This window comes from Capricornis sumatraensis, chromosome 2 (genome assembly GCF_032405125.1).
Source record: "Capricornis sumatraensis isolate serow.1 chromosome 2, serow.2, whole genome shotgun sequence".
Classification (NCBI taxonomy): domain Eukaryota; kingdom Metazoa; phylum Chordata; class Mammalia; order Artiodactyla; family Bovidae; genus Capricornis; species Capricornis sumatraensis.
This window is the reverse complement of record NC_091070.1, coordinates 160,120,949-160,140,829: the sequence shown is the minus strand read 5'-3', so window position 1 is coordinate 160,140,829 and position 19,881 is coordinate 160,120,949. Positions and strand designations below refer to the sequence as shown.

Here is a 19,881-nt window from a genome sequence, read left to right as displayed (position 1 = left end):
GATGGGACCGGATGCCATCATCTTCGTTTTCTGAATGTTGAGCTTTAAGCCAACTATTTTACTCTCCTCTTTCACTTTCATCAAGAGGCTTTTTAGTTCCTCTTCACTATCTGCCATAAGAGTGGTGTCATCTGCATATCTGAGGTTATTGATATTTCTCCCGGCAATCTTGATTCCAGCTTGTGCTTCTTCCAGCCCAGCGTTTCTCATGATGTACTCTGTATATAAGTTAAATAAGCAGGATGACAATATACAGCCTTGACGTACTCCTTTTCTTATTTGGAACCAGTCTGTTGTTCCATGTCCAGTTCTAACTGTTGCTTCCTGACCTGCATACAGGTTTCTCAAGAGGCAGGTCAGGTGGTCTGGTATTCCCATCTCTTTCAGAATGATCCACAGTTTATTGTGATCCACACAGTCAAAGGCTTTGGCATAGCCAATAAAGCAGAACTAGATGTTTTTCTGGAACTCTCTTGCTTTTTTGATTATCCAGCAGATGTTGGCAATTTGATCTCTGGTTCCTCTGCCTTTTCTAAAACCAGCTTGAACATCTGGAAGTTCATGGTTCATGTATTGCTGAAGCCTGGCTTGGAGAATTTTGAGCATTACCTTACTAGCGTGTGAGGTGAGTGCAATTGTGGAGAAGTTTGAGCATTTTTTGGCATTGCCTTTCTTTGGGAATGAACAGTATGAAAAGGAAAAACATAGGACACTGAAAGATGAACTCCCCAGGTCAGTAAGTGTCCAATATGTTACTGGTAGAAAAATAACTCCAGAAAGAATGAAGGATGGAGCCAAGCAAAAACAACACCCAGTTGTGCATGGGACTGGTGATAGAAGCAAGGTCCAATGCTGTAAAGATCAATATTGAATAGGAACCTGGAATGTTAGGTCCAGGAATCAAGGCAAATTGGAAGTGGTCAAGCAGGAGATAGCAAAGTGAACATCGACATTTTAGAAATCAGAGAACTAAGATGGACTGGAACTGGTGAATTTAATTCAGATGACCATTATATCTACTACTGTGAGCAGGAATCCCTTAGAAGAAATGGAGTAGCCATCATAGTCAACAAAGGAGTCCAAAATGCAGTACTTGGATGTAATCTCAAAAATGACAGAATGATCTCTGTTTGATTCCAAGGCAAGCCATTCAATATCATGGTAATCCAAGTTTATGCGCCAACAAGTAAAGCTGAAGAAGCTGAAGTTGAACGGTTCTATGAAAACCTACAAGACCTTTTAGAACTAACACCCAAAAAAGATGTCCTTTTCATTATAGGGGACTGGAATGCAAAAGTAGGAAGTCAAGAAACACCTGGAGTAACAGGCAAATTTGGCCTTGGAATACGGAATGAAGCAGGGCAAAGGCTAAACGAGTTTTACCAAGAGAACTCACTGGTCACAGCAAACACCCTCTTCCAACAACACAGAAGAAGACTTTACACACGGACAGCACCAGATGGTCAACACCAAAATCAGATTGATTATATTCTTTGCAGCCAAAGATGGAGAAGCTCCATACAGTCAGCAAAAACAAGACTGGGAGCTGACTGTGGCTCAGGTCATGAACACCTTACTGCCAAACTTAGACTGAGATTGAAAAAAGTGGGGAAAACCACTAGACCATTTAGGTATGTCCTAAATCAAATCCCTGATGACTATACAGTGGAAGTGAGAAATAGATTTAAGGGACTAGATCTGATAGACAGAGTGCCTGATGAACTATGGAAGGAGGTTTGTGACATTGTACAGGAGATAGGAATCAAGATCATCCCCATGGAAAAGAAATGCAAAAATGCAAAACAGCTGTCTAAGGAGGCCTTACGAATAGCTGTGAAAAGGAGAGAAGCAGAAAGCAAAGGAGAAAAGGAAAGATATACTCATTTGAATGCAGAGTTCCAAAGAATAGCAAGGAGAAAGACTTCCTCAGCAATCAAAGCAAAAAAATAGAGGAAAACAATAGAACAGGAAAGACTAGAGATCTCTTTAAGAAAATTAGAGATACAAAGGGAACATTTCATGCAAAAATGGGCTCAATAAAGGACAGAAATGATAGGGACCTAACAGAAGCAGAAGCTATTAAGAAGAGGTGGCAAGAATACACAGAAGAACTATACAAAAAACATCTTCACGACCCAGATAATCATGATGGTGTGATCACTCACCTAGAGCCAGACATCCTGGAATGTGAAGTCAAGTGGGACTTAGGAAGCATCACTAGGAACAAAGCTAGTGGAGGTGATGGAATTCCAGTTGGGGTCTTTCAAATCCTAAAAGATGATGCTGTGAAAGTGCTGCACTCAATGTGTTAGCAAATTTGGAAAACTCAGCAGTGGCCACAGGACTGGAAAAGGTCAGTTTTTATTCCAATCCCAAAGAAAGGCAATGCGAAAGAATGCTCAAAGTACCACACAATTTCACTCATTTCACACGCTAGTAAAGTAATGCTCAAAATTCTCAAAGCCAGGCTTCAGCAATACGTGAACCATGAAATTCCAGATATTGAAGCTGGTTTTAGAAAAAGCAGAGGAACCAGAGATCAAATTGCCAACATCTGCTGGATCATCGAAAACGCAAGAGAGTTCCAGAAAAATATCTAGTTCTGCTTTATTGACTATGCCAAAGCCTTTGACTGTGTGGATCACAATAAACTGTGGATCATTCTGAAAGAGATGGGAATACCAGACCACCTGACCTGCCTCTTGAGAAACCTGTGCAGGTCAGGAAGCAACAGCTAGAACTGGCCATGGAACAACAGACTGGTTCCAAATCGGAAAAGGAGTACGTCAAGGCTGTATATTGTCATCCTGCTTATTTAACTTATATGCAGAGTACATCATGAGAAACGCTGGGCTGGAAGAAGCACAAGCTGGAATCAAGATTGCCGGGAGAAATATCAATAAACTCAGATACGCAGATGACACCACCCTTATGGCAGAAAGTGAAGAACTAAAGAGCCTCTTGATGAAAGTGAAAGAAGAGAGTGTAAAAGGTGGCTTAAAGCTCAACATTCAGAAAACTAAGATCATGGCATCTGGACTCATCACTTCATGGCAAATAGTTGGGGAAAGAGTGGTTGATTTTATTTTTCTAGGTTCCAAAATCACTGCAGATGGTGATTGCAGCCATACAATTAAAATACGCTTACTCCTTGGAAGGAAAGTTATGACCAACCTAGTCAGCATATTAAAAAGCAGAGACATTACTTTGTCAACAAAGGTCTATCTTGTCAAGGCTATGGTTTTTCCAGTAGTCATGTATGTAAGTGAGAGTTGGACTGTGATAAAAGCTGAGCACCAAAGAATTGATGCTTTTGAACTGTGATGTTGGAGAAGACTCTTGAGAGTCCTTTGGACTGCAGGGAGATCCATCGTGTCCAACCTAAAGGAGATCAGTCCTGGGTGTTCATTGGAAGGACCAATGTTGAAGCTGAAACTCCAATTTGCTGGCCACCTTGTGCAAAGAGGTATCTCATTTGAAAATACCCTGATGCTGGGAGGGATTGAGAGCAGGAGGAAAAGGGGACGGCAGAGGATGAGATGGTTGGATGGCATCACCAACTCAATGGACATAGGTTTGTGTGAACTCTTGGAGTTGGTGATGGACAGGAAGGCCTGGCGTGCTGCAGTGCATGGGTTCATAAAGAGTCAGACATGACTGAGCGACTGCACTGAACTGAACTGAACTGAACGCCACGTTTTCCACCTCCTCCTCCCCAAAGGAGATGAAACTTTGGTGCATTTCTTAAAGCTTTATTCATTACGAGAGTTTCCCTTCACCACTGTCATAAGAGGGTGGCTCTTACAGCCATGAGAGGTACTGAAGAAGCAGTGGCCTATGACATGGACATTGATGCTATTTGCCTTTCTTGTGCTCTTTTGGCCAACTTGTGCCTAATCCTGGGTCCATAATCTCCATCTTACAACAAATTGCTACTAGGCTGCCAGACCCTAATACTTGACAAGTTTGATATAAACCAGCTCATAATGAGCAACTAGCTTCACCAAAGTCCCTTGATGTCTCTTAGTCAGACATTCACCTTCAATAAGACTTAGTAACACACTGGGAGCTATTTTTTAAATGGTGAGTAATTCTCTGCTACAGATAGTTTAGACTTTCCCTACAATTCTAGGAGTCTTTCATTTTCCTACTGGGATTTACCACAAGTCCCATGTCTTCCACAATTAACGACTCCTCTTATAGCACAGAGTCTGCTGATTCATATGGCCCAAGTAGCAGGAATATTTGTACAGCCTGAACCTGCTACAGAGCCTTTTACTGCTCTGGGCCTCATGCAAAACAGGAAGACTTCCTTATCACTCAGTAAATGGGCTGGATGAATATTCCCAATGGAATATCCCAGTATAATATTGGGCTTTCCTGGTGGCTCAGTGGTAAAGCATCCGCCTGCAATGCAGGAGACCCATCTTACATCTTTGGGTTGGGAAGATTCCCTGAAGAAGGGAATGGCTACCCACTCCACTATTCTTGCCTGGAGAATCCCATGGACAGAGGAGCCTGCTGGGCTACACTCTATGGGGTCTCAAACAGTCAGACACAACTGATCGACTAACACTTCCACTTTCAGTGGAATATAATGCCTCTAAAATTACAAGGCACTATTTTCTTCTTCGTGGTAGAAAATTTAAAGTGCAGTAATATGTTCTTTATTTTTGAAGGGATGTCCTGGAATGCCCAAGACTAAAGACCGGAAATATCTGCTGGGCCAGAGTAAATATTTTAAGACTTTGTGGGCCAGATAACCTGTGATAACTACCCAACTCTGCCACTGTAACATGAAAGCAACCACGACCTATATAAGCAAATGGGCCTGACTGTGTCCTAATTAAAATTTACAAAAATAGGTGGTGGGACAGATTTTGCCCTAGACCACTGGGTTCCTAAAAACATCACCAATATGGTAGGCCTGTGATGGGTCTGTCTACCACTCTTCGGAGAACAAATGTCACTTCTTACTCTTCCAGTCCAACTAACATGGTATCGTGGATACAATGAACTAGTGTGACGTTCTGAGGAATGTACAGATGGTCCAAGTCACAATACAAATAGCAAGAGAGTTCATTTAATCCTAGGGCAAAGCCAGAAATGCACACAATGATCTATTTCATGTGAATGGAAACCACTTCTTTTCCTCTTTTACCCCGTAAGGACCTTCAGTATCAAGCCCCATGTACAATCCTCTGGCTCCTGTATGTATTTAGTCTTTGCCACACTTTTGGCCTGTAGTCTCTTTCCTCTCATAGCAGGCCCAGCATGTCTCTGGCTGGTTTATGCTGTGACTTGATCCTATTTATAGGTCTGGTAGCCAGGAGGGGGGGTGGGATAGAACTCAAGCAGGCATGTGTTTCCTCACTAGGCAGAAATCTCTATGCTATCTTTTAGCAAAGGGCACAGTCCCAGATTTTAATGTGGAAGAATACGTCACCGCTGCAGGCCCAGAGAATTGCAGGAGATCTAAGGGTTCAAGATTTCAGATGTATCAATCTGAACCCTAATGCTGGTGTGCAGCAGCACTATCAGTGCTGAAAACTTTCTTTCTTTCTTAGAGCTCTGCTTTTCTAAGTCCTGGGCCCAATCCTAATTTTTTTTGCCATCTGGCTGTGTCTCTATATGCTGCCAAGGAGTCCCTCTTGCTTTCACACTTTGCCTTATTGTCTTTCTTAATATGCTAACAGTCTCCAGCAACACCCATCCAGATTCTATTATCCTTATAATTATTTTCCCCAAATCTCTTAAGCACCTGAGATATTGCCCCTACTAGTAAATTCCCTTCCTCTAGTATCTCAACCTAATTCAACTCTGGTAGAAGTTTTAACAGTTGTGTGACTATAACACTCCAGGGGCTCATTGCCAGCTGGCCAACAGGTGGCCCAGTTCCTAAACCCTCATTTTAAAGCCCCCTTCCTATACTCCTGGTATCACAGACAGACATGCCCATGAAGCACATAGTGAGACTGAGATTTTCATGCAGGAGATTGAGTGAGGGGTACTCTCTGGAATATTGCCTGTGATCGTGAGGGAAGCAGGGTTGGACAGAGGGAGAATTTGAACTATGATGCAGTTGCAAAGGCCTCTGCCTGTTAGGAGCTATGAAGCTGAAATGCCCCTGATGGGCTGTCCCAGTTCAGCAAGAGGATCAGGATTTTGTATCTCTCACATTGACCAACACTGGATATGAGCTGCTCCCTGGGAGTGGGTATAAACTTGGGTGAACCAGCCTCCTTCAGCCAAGGGCATTCTGGCAGCAGGAGCCAGTTATAAGCCATCAGAGGCCAACACTTCTGGCATCTGAGTGCCTTGGTCCCAAGGGAGATCTAGTTGGGTAATACATCACAGCATCCTTAATAGGGGTTTTACTAAATATCACCAACTTGGTGTCCATGGAGAAAACATTACCACACACTAAAGACAGTAGAGCAAAAGATGGCTTGAACCTGAGTTGCCAAATCAATCCTGGGATAACTTCTCTCTAAACTTAATAAGATAACCTTTCCATTGAAGGGGCTTCCCAGGTGGCACTAGTGGTAAAGAATCTGCCTACCAATGCAGGAGACATAGAGACATAGGTTCGATCCCTGGGTCAGGAAGATCCGCTGGAGCAGGAAATGGCAACCCGTCTCCAGTATTCTTACCTAGAGAAATCCATGTACAGAGGAGCCTCCTGGGCTACAGTTCATGGGGTTGCAAAGAGTTGGTCACAGCTGAGCAACTAACACTTTCATTTAAGACACTGTAATTTTTTAATTTTTAAATTAAAAGAATAGAGGATTAATCTTTAGCTACACAGGCTCCTAATCTTTTCAGATCTGGGGATGCCACGTGCCCCTTTCCAGTTTGATCACATAGATATATAGAGGATTAATAAACAATGTTGCGAAAGTTTTGGGTGAAACACTGTATTCGTTTTCTTGCAACCAAAAGCATTCTAACACATGCGTGCCTTGTGTTATTTCAGCTAACACCCAGTTACTCTGAAGTTGATATTAATCCCATTTCAAAATTATACACTTAAAGTTTAGGGTAACTTCCCCAAGGTCACACAGCTTAGAAATTGGTGGAACTTAGTCTAAAATGTCACACCATTTAAATCCAAACTCCATGTTCTTTTCCATTTAAAAAAACATCTATGTGATCAAACTGGGAAGAGGCATGTGGCATCCCCAGATCTGAAAAGAATACGAGCCTGTGTAGCTAAAGATTCAATATGTACCAGAAGAACTGCTTTTAAGAAGCTCCTTGCTTCCTGAGTGTTGGCTCCCAAATCCTATGTCCACATCCTAGTTGCCAGAACCTGTGCGTATGATCTTATGTAGAAAAAAGGTCTTTTGTAGTGGTCATTAATTCCAGGTTTTGAGATAATGAGAGTCCCTTGGGCTGTCTCTGTGGGCCCTAAATCCAAAGACAAGAGTCCTCATAAGGGACACACAGTGGAGACTGGGCTTGGAGGGAACGCAGCCACAGCCAAGGGTCTCTGAAAGAGCAAGGACAATCCCCTCTAGCACAATCCTGCCAACACCTGGATTTTGGACTTCTGGCCTGCAGAACAATAAGGGAATAAATTTCTATTGTTATACACACCACCAAGTTTGTGTTACTTTGTTATGGCAGTCTCAGTAAACTAATACATCTGTGATCTTTCTTTCATTCTAAAGACACTTTTCCTTTCTCACATAAAGGTAATCAGTGGGCTTTTCTCTTATGTTTGGTTGAGTATATTCCTTATGTAGTAAATTCTCTAATGGAATCTTTACACTTTGAAGAGAGAATATAAACAATTTCCTTAGCAGAAGTTGAACATCTGTAGAGATAGATGTGAATGAATGCTTTCCCTAGAAGATGGACCATAGCCATTGTATTTACAATACAGTCTCCATAGGATCCAAAGAACTCTAAGGATTTCTGAGAAAGAGTTGGGCAAATGAAAGAATGAGAGGCACTCAACCCCTAGGAGAAGCAAGAACAAAAACTACAATAAAGAGATGAAGTTTCCAGTGTTTGAAAAGTGTTTCTGGTTAGAAGACTGGAAATCTATGTCTTTAGAAATAAGACTTGGTTTCCTCATGCATGGGAATGAGGAAGCCAGAGTCACAGAAGTATTATAAAGGAGGATACAAAACACCAATTCAGACAGCCCCAAGTCCTTTCTGAATAGAGAGTTAGGAGGCTAGAGGGAAATTCATATTTCTGTAGTTGAATCTTGTAGGCAACTGAAGAAGGTATATTCTGTTTCAATGACAAATTGTTATCTCAAGAATTATTTCTATTATATTGGGGGAGGAAAACTGGGAGAAAATCAGTTTACTAAGAGTAAAGAATGGTATGAACTTAAGTCTGACTGTATAAAGGGAGGGAATGGAATATTTTCTGAGCCTGTCTCTGTGAAAACCTAGCAGATGAGATTTAGAGGATTTGGAATAAGTCATAGCCAGATTCTTGGTTGCCAAAACCTCAAGCCCCAGGTGACAACTACTCCCCCAAAGACCATGCAGACTGCCTCCCAGGTAGCAAATGGGCTAGAATCACCTGTTTTATTCCTGTATAGTACTTGAAGGATTGGGCTAAAAACAGGGAGATAAGAGGGAAACGTGCTGTGAGAGAAGCTCTGCTTCCAAGAAAATTGGAAGAGTCTATATGACCTCCTTTTGGAGAAAGCAATGGCAACCCACTCCAGTACCCTTGCTTGGAAAATCCCATGGACGGAGGAGCCTGGTAGGCTGCAGTCCATGGGGTCACTAAGAGTCAGACATGACTGAGTGACTTCACTTTCACTATGTGACCTTCTGTAACAAAATCACAAAGTGTTTTAACACAAATTACCTCCCAAGTGTTTACAGTCCAGGCTGGCCTGCTCCTCTGCCGGTGCCAAGAGGAGCAGGTGAAATAGGAAGTCTGGTTTTCAGCATATGGTTTACAATTCCAACCACAAGAAAACACCTCTTGGGCTGCACCCTGTGACCCGCAACCCTTGGAGTTGTGCAGCCTGGAGACTGAAAGAGCCAAGAAACAGCAACAGAGACATTAACAGCTTATTGGGAATTCAGTTCAGTTCAGTCGTTCTGTAGTGTCCAACTCTTTGCCACCCCATTAACTGCAGCACACCAGGCCTCCCTGTCCATCACCAACTTCCGGAGTTCACCCAAACCTATGTCCATTGAGTCGGTGATGCCATCCATCCAACCATCTCATCCTCTGTCGTCCCCTTCTCCTCCTGCCGTCAATCTTTCCCAGCATCAGAGTCTTTTCAAATGAATCAGCTCTTCCCATCAGGTGGCCAAAGTTTGGAGTTTCAGCTTCAGCATCAGTCCTTCCACTGAACACCCAGGACTGATCTCCTTTAGAATGGACTAGTTGGATCTCTTTGCAGTCCAAGGGACTCTCAAGAGTCTTCTGCAACACCACAGTCCAAAAGTATCAATACTTCGGTGCTCAGCTTTCTTTATAGTCCAAATCTCACATCCATACATGACTACTGGAAAAACCATAGCCTTGACTAGACAGACCCTTGTTGGCAAAGCAATGTCTCTGCTTTTGAATATGCTGTCTAGGTTGGTCATAACTTTCCAAGGAATAAGCATCTTTTAATTTCATGGCTGCAATCACCATCTGCAGTGATTTTGGAGCCTAGAAAAATAAAGTCAACCACTGTTTCCCCAGCCATTTGCCATGAAGCGATGGGACCAGATGCCATTAGTTTTCTGAATATTGAGCTTTAAGCCAACTTTTACACTCTCCTCTTTCACTTTCATCAAGAGGCTCTTTAGTTCTTCACTTTCTGCCATAAGGGTGGTGTCATCTGCATATCTGAGTTTATTGATATTTCTCCCGGCAATCTTGATTCCAGCTTGTGCTTCTTCCAGTCCAACGTTTCTCATGATGTACTCTGCATATAAGTTAAATAAGCAGGGTGACAATATACAGCCTTGATGTACTCCTTTTCCTGTTTGGAACTAGTCTGTTGTTCCATGTCCAGTTCTAACTGTTGTTTATGACCTGAATACAGGTTTCTCAAGAGGCAGGTCAGGTGGTCTGGTATTCCCATCTCTTTCAGAATTTTCCACGGTTTATTGTGATCCACACAGTCAAAGGCTTTGGCATAGTCAATAAAGCAGAAATAGATGTTTTTCTGGAACTCTCTTGCTTTTTTGATGATCCAGCAGATGTTGGCAGTTTGATCTCTGGTTCCTCTGCTTTTTCTAAACCCAGCTTGAACACCTGGAAATTCACGGTTGACATATTGCTGAAGCCTGGCTTCGATAATTTTGAACATTACTTTACTAGCGTGTGGGATAAGTGCAATTGTGTGGTAGTTTGAGCATTCTTTGGCATTGCCTTTCTTTGGGATTGGAATGAAAACTGACCTTTTCCAGTCCTGCAGCCACTGCTGAGTTTTCCAAATTTGCTGGCATATTGAGTGCAGCACTTTCACAGCATCATCTTTCTGAATTTGAAAGACCTCAACTGGAATTCCATCACCTCCTCTAGCTTTGTTCCTAGTGACGCTTCCTAAGGTCTCCCTGATTTCACATTCCAGGATGTCTGGCTCTAGAGGAGTGATCACATTATCTGGGTTGTGAAGATCTTTTTTGTACAGTTCTTCTGTGTATTCTTGCCACCTCTTAATACCTTCTGCTTCTATTAGGTCCATACCATTTCTGTCCTTTATTGAGCCCATCTTTGCATGAAATGTTCCCTTGGTATCTCTAATTTTCTTGAATAGATCACTAGTCTTTCCCATTCTAATATTTTCCTCTATTTCTTTGCACTGATCTCTGAGGAAGTCTTTCTTATCTCTTCTTGCTATTCTTTGGAACTCTGCATTCAGATGCTTATATCTTTCCTTTTCTCCTTTGTTTTTCACTTTTCTTTTCACAGCTATTTATAAGGTCTCCTCAGACAACCATTTGTCTTTTTGCATTTGTTTTTCTTGGGTATGGTCTTGAGCCCTGTCTCCTCTACAATATTACGCACCTCGGTCCAGAGTTCATCAGGCACTCTGTTTATCAGATCTAGTCCCTTAAATCTATTTCTCACTTTCACTGTATAGTCATAAGGGATTTGATTTAGGTCATACCTAAATGGTCTAGTGGTTTTCCCCACTTTCTTCAATCTCAGTCTAAGTTTGGCAATAAGGAGTTCATGATCTGAGCCACAGTCAGCTCCCAGTATTGTTTTTGCTGACTGTATAGAGCTTCTCCATCTTTGGCTGCAAAGAATATAATCAATCTGATTTCGGTGTTGACCATCTGGTGATGTCCATGTGTAGAGTCTTCTCTTGTGTTGTTGGAAGAGGGTGTTTGCTATGACCAGGGCGTTTTCTTGGCAAAACTCTCTTAGTCTTTGCCCTGTTTCATTCCGCATTCCAAGGCCAAATTTGCCTGTTACTCCAGGTGTTTCTTGATTTCCTACTTTTGCATTCCAGTCGCCTATAATGAAAAGGACATATTTGTTGGGTATTAGTTCTAAAAGGTCTTGTAGGTCTTCATAGACCCGTTCAACTTCAGCTTCTTTAGCATTACTTGTTGGGGCATAAACTTGGATTACCATGATACTGAATGGCTTGCCTTGGAAATGAACGGAGATCATTGTGTCATTTTGAGATTACATCCAAGTACTGTGTTTTGGAATCTTTTGTTGACAATGATGGCTGCTCCATTTCTTCTAAGGATTCCTGCCCACAGTAGTAGATACAATGGTCATCTGAGTTAAATTCACCCATTCCAGTCCATCTTAGTTTGCTGATTCCTAGAATGTCAATGCTCACCTTGCCATCTCCTGTTTGACCACTTCCAATTTGCCTTGATTCATGGACCTAACATTCCAGGTTCCTATGCAGTATTGCTCTTTACAGCATTGGACCTTGTTTCTATCACCCATCCACAACTGGGTGTTGTTTTTGCTGTGGCTCCATAGCTTCATTGTTTCTGAAGTTATTTCTCCACTATCTTCAGTAGCATATTGGGCACCTACTGACCTGGGGAGTTCATCTTTCAGTGTCCTATCTTTTTGCCTTTTCATACTGTTCAAGGGGTTCTCAAAGCAAGAATATTGAAGTGGTTTGCCATTCCCTTCTCCAGTGGACCACATTCTGTCAGACCTCTCCACCATGACCTGTCTGTCGTGGGTGGCCCCACATGGTGTGGCTTAGTTTCACTGAGTTAGACAAGGCTGTGGTCCATGTGATCAGACTGGCTAGTTGTCTATGATTGTGGTTTCAGTCTGTCTGCTCTCTGATGCCCTCTCTCAGCACCTATCGTCTTACTTGGGTATCTCTTCATGGCTGTTCCTTACCTTGGATGCAGGGTATCTCCTCTCAGCCACTCCTGCGCTGCACAGCCTGGTGGCTCAGACAGTAAGGCATCTGCCTACAATGCAGGAGACCTGGGTTTAATCCCTGAGTCAGAAAGATCCCCTGGAGAATGAAATGGCAACCCACTCCAATACTCTTGCCTGGAAAATCCCATGGATGGAGGAACCTGGAGGGTTACAGTCCATGAGGTTGCAAAGTCAGACACGACTGAGCGACTTCACTTATTGGGAATAAGCACATCCAAAACAAAGGTCCTGGAGCCGCACCCAGGCTGACAGATGGCAGGTAGGAAGGACCTGGCAATCTTTATTACTTGGCAGCAAGAGTCTATCATTTATAGGGAGTATTGATGTCAGGCTAGCTCATCAGTTACCAGGGAAACCAGCAGCTGGGGCAGGGGGCAAGCATGTAGGCAGTTACTAATTAAGCCCTATGATTCAGAGGATTGGACAATGATGAGTGAAGCAGGGACTGGTCAAGCAGGGGATGAACAGAGAACAAGAAAACAGCCATCTTGAATGGCCTAATCATGCACTCCACTCATCTGTACCCTGCATGTCCCTTGCCATGTTGGTTCACCCCTCTTCTGAGATATCCCTGAAGTAAGGTGTGTAGAGTACACTGCAACCCAGATACCACAAATGCAGTACAGACCCAAGTGGCTAAAGAGTATCAAAAGTAAGCCAGGCATTTATGTCAGTTTTCTACACAAGTCCAGAGAGCAACAAGAGCATCTCACTGTCGACCCAGCAATCAGACTCATTTAAAGTGTGGCCACCGCTGTGCACAGATTCCCTCTGGTCAGACTAGGGATGAAATGTGAGATGTTTAACAAACACTAGGTCATACCACTCCTGCCCGTGGGCTTTGTCCTGGCCAGCAGCACCATCCCACCTGTCCACCCTCAGTGCCCACAGCCAAGGCCAAATCCAGGAGAGATGGCCTAACAACAGACCACAGGCTTAATATTGGGTTGGCCTAAAATACTTCAGGCTTTTCCATAGCATCTTACAGAAAAACCCAAATGAACTCTTTGGCCAACCCAATACAATGGTGCTTGTCTCCAGCAGAGGCCCAGATTAGTCCTTAGGAGTCTTAAGTGGGGCCAGGTAGAAGACAAATGAAACCTGTACATCCTTTTTTAATCCTATTCCCATGATGCAGCAAAACCAAAGCACCGGGGACTTACCTGCCAGTTCCCCTCAGCATAGACCCTGTGGTCAGGGTAAAAGTGATTTGTTGTCCTGACCCATAGTTGGCAGTGGTCCTGTGGTGGTCAGCAGTTGAACTCAAATGGTATGGGCTGGTTGCCTCTGGGTTAACACAGCACAGGCACTGGGACAGTTGTTCCTGGGTGTATCCATGTGTTGGCAACCTCAACTATTGTTGAAGTAGCCCCTTCATTCTTCCCATTAGTCTGGCAGTGGTGGGGTGGTGAGGCAGGTGGAAACACCAGTGTATGACTTCTTATCAGCCCAGCCCACGAATGAACTTCATGGGTGGCAAAGTGGGATCCTTGCTCACCATCAGTACCAAGGGGGGCCCTGTGTGTCAGGTGTGCACAGCTGTCTAGACTCTGAACAGTCATTCTTCTTGTGGCCTGATGACTCAGGTGCCTGCTGCAATGTCTTCCACCTGTTGTAAGGCACTGTAGGCCACAGATCATTGCTGTTGCATCACACTGCATCCTTCAGAGCTGGGGCCAGGAGTCCAAGGGCGCTCTATTATTTTGTCATTGCCACAGGCCCCAAACAAACCCTTCAAGGTAACTGGCCACATCCAATTCTCAAACCTGTCCCTGAGTTAATATCCTTAAAACCTGTGTCAATGGCTTATTTTTTAAGGATGGTAGGTTGGGAGTATGCTTATTTTACCTGACCAGGTAACACCCAAGTGTTTGATAGATAATCTAAGTCCTGGGATTTTGTCTGTATTCACCAGCCACCCCATGCAGTCAGATAAGCCATGAGCACAGGGCTACTTTTTAACTGGAAAGAGACTGAAATTTATGGAGTATCATCAATATAATGGAAGAGGAAGACAGGTCTCATGGTGGTCAACTGCCACAGGCCCACATGCTAGTCACCTCAGGGTTACCCGCACAGCTTTTCACTTCCTGTCCTTATTTCCTGATATCACAGCACTCATGGGAGTTTCCTTGGCCTCTTGGCTGGCTTGCCAATTGTTGGGCTGCATCCACAGGCCTGCAAGCCTTGTAGTTGCCCAGGCTCAAGACCGAAGATAGAGCCCAGAGACAGCGCCAGAGACATCAGTGGTTTGATGTCTTATACATAGAAAACAAAGGATCCTGGAGCAACATTCTGCCATGTCTGGCAAATAACAGGCAGGACATGGCTGCAGTCTTCACTATTTAGGGAAGGAGGCTACCCTTTATAGGGGGGATTGACATCAAGTTGGCTCATCAGTTACCAGGGAAAGCAGCAGCTGGGGCAGGGGACAAGCACATAGGCAGCTGCTGATTAAGCCCTCTGATTCAGAGGACTGGATAGTCACGTGAGTGAGGCAGTCACGTGGTTGAGCAGAAGCTGCACAGAGAACAAGAGAACAGCCATCTTGAATGGCTTGACCACACAAAACAGGAAATTGTTCCTTGAAATTTTCACAGACTACAGACTTTCCCGCCACATACCTGGGATATAACCTCCAATAGTTCTTTTTCAATTCATTATAATAAATGCATATATGTATAAAGTAAACTACAATTTCTAAGAATTCTGTTCTTCTCTGAAACAGATATAGTATTTCCAAGATTTATATGACCATTGAGTAAAATGGGACTAATTAAGCTTTTTTTCTTTTCTTTTCTTTTTTTAAGGAAAAATCATGTTAGAATCTAAATTCCTCTTTGCACAGAATTATCAAATCAGCAGAGGAATAAAATGTACTAGCCACTTGTCCATGCAAGTTACATGATGTCAAAGCACATTTTGTAACAAGAGTAATCAATACAGCACAAAACTTTCTATATCAAGGTACTTCATCCATCTTATCTCATGTTCTGCATTAAGCAGCAGCAGCTTGAGAATGGCCTGCAGTACCCTCTAGAGTTTGCTGCTCTCAGACCTCCCATCTCTCATCTCACCCACAAAGTCCAATGGTAACTTTCCATGTAGGTCTAAAAACAAATGAAAAGAAGGCAGAAGTTTTCATTTAACAAACACATACAGAAATTTACATGTCAGGTGTAAAACCTACCACATGCTCAGTTGCTCAGATGTGTCCAACTGCGGTCTCATAGACTGTAGCCCGGCAGGTTCCTCTGTCCATGAAATTTTCCAGGCAAGAATACTGGAGTGGGTTGCCATTTCTTCCTCCAGGGGATCTTCCTGCCTCAGGAATCAAAGCCTTGTCTCTTGCGTCTCCTGCTTTGGCAGGGGGACTCTTTACCACTCCACCACCTCGGAAGCCCCCTTACTACCATAGTTCTTTACAGACATTAATTCATTTAATCCTCAAAAAAACCTATGAGGTAGGTTCTATATGTTCACCTCCATTTTACAGATGAGGAAACTTGTCACAGAGCTAGTAAGAGACGGAGTCAGGATTTAAACAAGATTGTGCAATCAAACATGGCACCTTAAGTAATAGTATTATAAAACTGAATGCAGAATTGTCAAATAATACTAAGTACTCATGGGTATGTATTTATAAAAAGGGAGACAAAAAATTTAAATAAATGGAGATCTTTAATCATTGTTGTTCAGTTGCTCAGTTATGTCCACCTCTTTGTGACCCCATTGACTGCAGCACACCAGGCTTCCCTGTCCTTCACCATTTCCTGGAGATTGCTCAAACTCTTGTCCATTGAGTTGGTGATGTCATCCAACCATCTCATTCCCTATCATCCCCTTCTCCTCCTGCCTTCAATCTTTCTCAGCATCCAGGTCTCTTCCAGTGAATCAGCTCTTCACATCAGGTGATCAAAGTATTGTAGCTTCAGCTTCAGCATCAGTTTTTCCAATGAATATTCAGGGTTGATTTCCTTTAGGATTGACTTGTTTGAACTCCTTGCTGTCCAAGGGACTCTCAAGAGTCTTCTTTAGCACCACAGTCTGAAGGCATCAATTGTTCGGCGCCCAGCTTTCTTTATGGTCCAGCTCTCACATCCACAAATAACTACTGGAAAAACCATAGCTTTGACTAGATGGACCTTTGTTGGCCAAGTAAGGTCTCTGCTTTTTAATATGCTGTCTAGTTTTGTCATAGCTTTTCTTCTAAGGAGCAAGTATCTTTTAATTTCATGGCTGCAGTCACCATCCACAGTGATTTTAGAGCCCAAGAAAATAAAGTCTGTCACTGTTTCCATTGTTTCGGCATCTGTTTGCCATGAAGTGATGGGAGTAGATGCCATGATCTTAGTTTCCTAAATGTTGAGTTTTAAGTCAGCTTTTTCACTCTACTCTTTCACCTTCATCAAAAGGCTCTTTAATTCCTTTTCACTTTTTGCCATTAGGGTGGTGTCATCTGCATATCTGAGTTTATTGATATTTCTCCTGGCAATCTTTATTCCAGCTTGTGCTTCATCCAGCCTGGTATTTCGTATGATGTACTACTCTGTATGTAAGTTAAATAAGCAGGGTGATAATATACCTGCATTTCATATGATATACTCTGCCTATAAGTTAAATAAGCAGGATGACAATTTTTTAATGGAGGAAGGTTATCTAGGATGTTCATGTAAACAACTTTTAGTCATGGGTTTCTAAAATTCCAGTTTATGAAGTTTTATGGTATATGTACAACAAGCGGCAACCCACTCCAGTATTCTTGCCTGGAGAATCCCATGGATGGAGGAGCCTGGTGGGCTACAGTCCACGGGGTTGCAAAGAGTCAGACACGACTCAGTGACTTCACTTTCACTTCACTTTCACTTAGTGTTAGTTTACTGATGTAAAGATAACCACCATTCAAATAGGCATATATCTTTAAATAATCAATTATATTTATTTCTCTGATTATAAAAGTAATAAATGATCATATCTGGAAGATTCAGAAAATCATTAGACAAAATATAAAAATCCCTCATATCCCCACCATCCAGGAATCACCACCGCTGATACATTCATACATATAGTCTTTAGTCTTCTTTCTATATGTATATTCAACCACCTGGGTAATGACTTACCATTTATTAAATGTGACTCTTTGTGCTAAAGTGATGCATTATTCAAAGAAAAACAATTTATACTTTTTTTCAATGCCTCAATGTGTACTAAACATTCTTTAAGGGCTGTAAAAATCATAAAACCAATACATTAAAATTTCAAAAGTACTTTTAGAGTAGAAATAAACTCCCAATAGTACATATGCTAGAGCATATTTAAGAACTCAAGTATTCAGTCTAATTGAAGTCGCAATGGTGATATTTTTCAAAATATTACTTTATCATTACATTTTCTGCATTGCCAAGGCGGAAGTTTTAGCATCAGTAGGATGAAAGCAATGCTGGCTTCTTAAATTTGTTCACAAGATTAACTGTTATCACACCTCCATTGATTCATGATTATCTTCCTATTGAATGTATTCTAAAGCTCCTCTAAGATAGGAAGGTCCAAGACCACTACAAAGAAATACTGATTTATGATTATTCTAACACTACTCAGCATTTGTGAAGTAAACTGTATCCACAAAACATGTTTTAATTACTAATCCCAAAACACTTTGCTGAGCTAGATATAGAAGAATTCTTTCATATAGGAGGAAAATGAACACTATAAATCAACATACTAGCTTGAAAATTTGCATGGCTATGCATTACGATTTCCAGCATCACAAGTGGCTTAAGGAATGCCTCAATGGAGCATGGACTCCCACTGGTGGCCACAGTGTCACAGCCTTGAAGTCAGCTTCCTCTTGACTGTACCAGTAATTCTGCCATATGGATTGTCTAATGGTAACAAGACCTGTAGAAAAACCACACGACAACTTCAGAGACACTGAAGAGAGATGAGGTGATTTTCCAGAAAATTAAAGAGTTTTTCAAAAATTTTTACTTATCAGTATATAAATGTTTCTCAGATACATTACATATCCCCGCTTTTTAAACAGAGTGTAGTGAACACAATTTGGCCTTCGCTTGATGACTCACTTTGAACATCAATCATTATCCAAAGCTACAATACTGTCATGCCCTCAGGAACATTTGAGGTCCTCAGGACTCTTAGCCCGATGCTAACTGGCTCCAGGCAGCTTTGCATTTGCAGTTCTTCTGTCCTGCACTCTGTCATTAGTCACTTCTCTGCTGTTTTCTTTGTGTCCTGACTCCCTGCTTCTCGTATGTTGCCCTCACTTTGTAGGCACTTGCTGAGTAAGGGCCCAAGAGTGACCAGCCATCCTCAAGGTGCAAACACAGAGGGACAGTTTGTTCACCCCCCTGGGTGCCTTTACACAGAGCCTGACCCAGAGGATCTCAGGCCTTCCTGCCTGCAGGTCTTCAGGGGAAGTTTTGAGTCTGACTTCTTAGAGCAATAGACACAGTGGCCTCAGTCTACCAGAATACCATCGAGCTAGGATCACTGCAGGCCTGGGGTATCAGGAGACTTGGGAGACCCTCCTCCTTAGGTTGGGGTTCCTGAGCTAAGCACTGCTCCACCCATGAGCCTGAACCTTTCTCTGTTTGGGGCCCATTGGTTTCATCTTTGCTGAACATGTCCCTTTTCTTCCCTTTAGAAAGTAAGCTGTCAGAAAAGTGTTTACATCCAAATTAACAGTGGCATTCTGGGAATCTACATCTCCTCCATCCTCTGAAGTAAACAGTGCTGCCTCTCCTTCCAGCTGAATGGACAGGGACTGTCCTCCTCTGCAACTCGGAGCCCTATTCCAGCCATACCAGGCACCTCAGCATGACCTTACTTACCCAGCGCTACTCCCCAGCCTCCCTCATAGCTGTCGCAGTACAGAGGGTGATGGAGCGTAACATACAGAACAGAAACAGGGTACCTGGCCAGACGGCTGTGACTGATAAGGCTCCTGGGGCAGCAGGCCCGGAAGGTAGGACCTTCTGGACACCCTTCACTGACCTTTTTCCATCAAAGGAGATGATTCTCTGACTGTGCAGCCATGGTAATAGAGGGTCCCTTCCTATCTCACTTCCCCAACACACTAGAAGCAGCCAACAGAATGGTGTGCTTTTTTTAGCACACTGGAAGCCCATGGGAAGATGGATCAGAGAAGTCCTGCCAATCTGAGAGTGATCCAAGTCGGGAGGGACAGTTCTGATCTCCCAGGACTGAGCAAGCCTATCTGTTGGGACTTCAGGCTGGCTAGTGAGACACACTAATTTGGCTGAACCTTCTGCCATGGCTAAAAGCAAGTCATGGTTAAGTGCTTTTTCTAAGGCCTGGTTTCCTTTCGAAAACTGAACTTCCTCGTCTTGCCTGCTGTAATTGCAATTAGAAACACAAATATCTTTCATTTTGTGTGTGTTTATCGCCTGCTATTCAAACTGACTATCTAAAAGTTAGGGATGATAGAAGAAAATAAAAAGATAATCTTCTTCCTTTCTTCTCATTGCCTTGTGATGGAAAAATAAT

At 42.8% G+C, this 19,881-nt stretch overlaps 1 protein-coding gene across 1 annotated transcript in view; it reads right to left on the bottom strand.

Annotated features, from left to right (window-relative positions):
• Positions 1 to 17,290: 17,290 nt before the first annotated feature.
• LOC138073369 (uricase) overlaps positions 17,291 to 19,881 on the bottom strand; it is a 33,978-nt gene continuing 31,387 nt past the window's right edge. Inside the window, exon 8 of the mRNA XM_068965037.1 lies at positions 17,291 to 18,252. Coding sequence (XP_068821138.1) covers positions 18,178 to 18,252 — 75 coding nt within the window. The 3' untranslated portion in view covers positions 17,291 to 18,177. The remainder of the gene's footprint in view (positions 18,253 to 19,881) is intronic.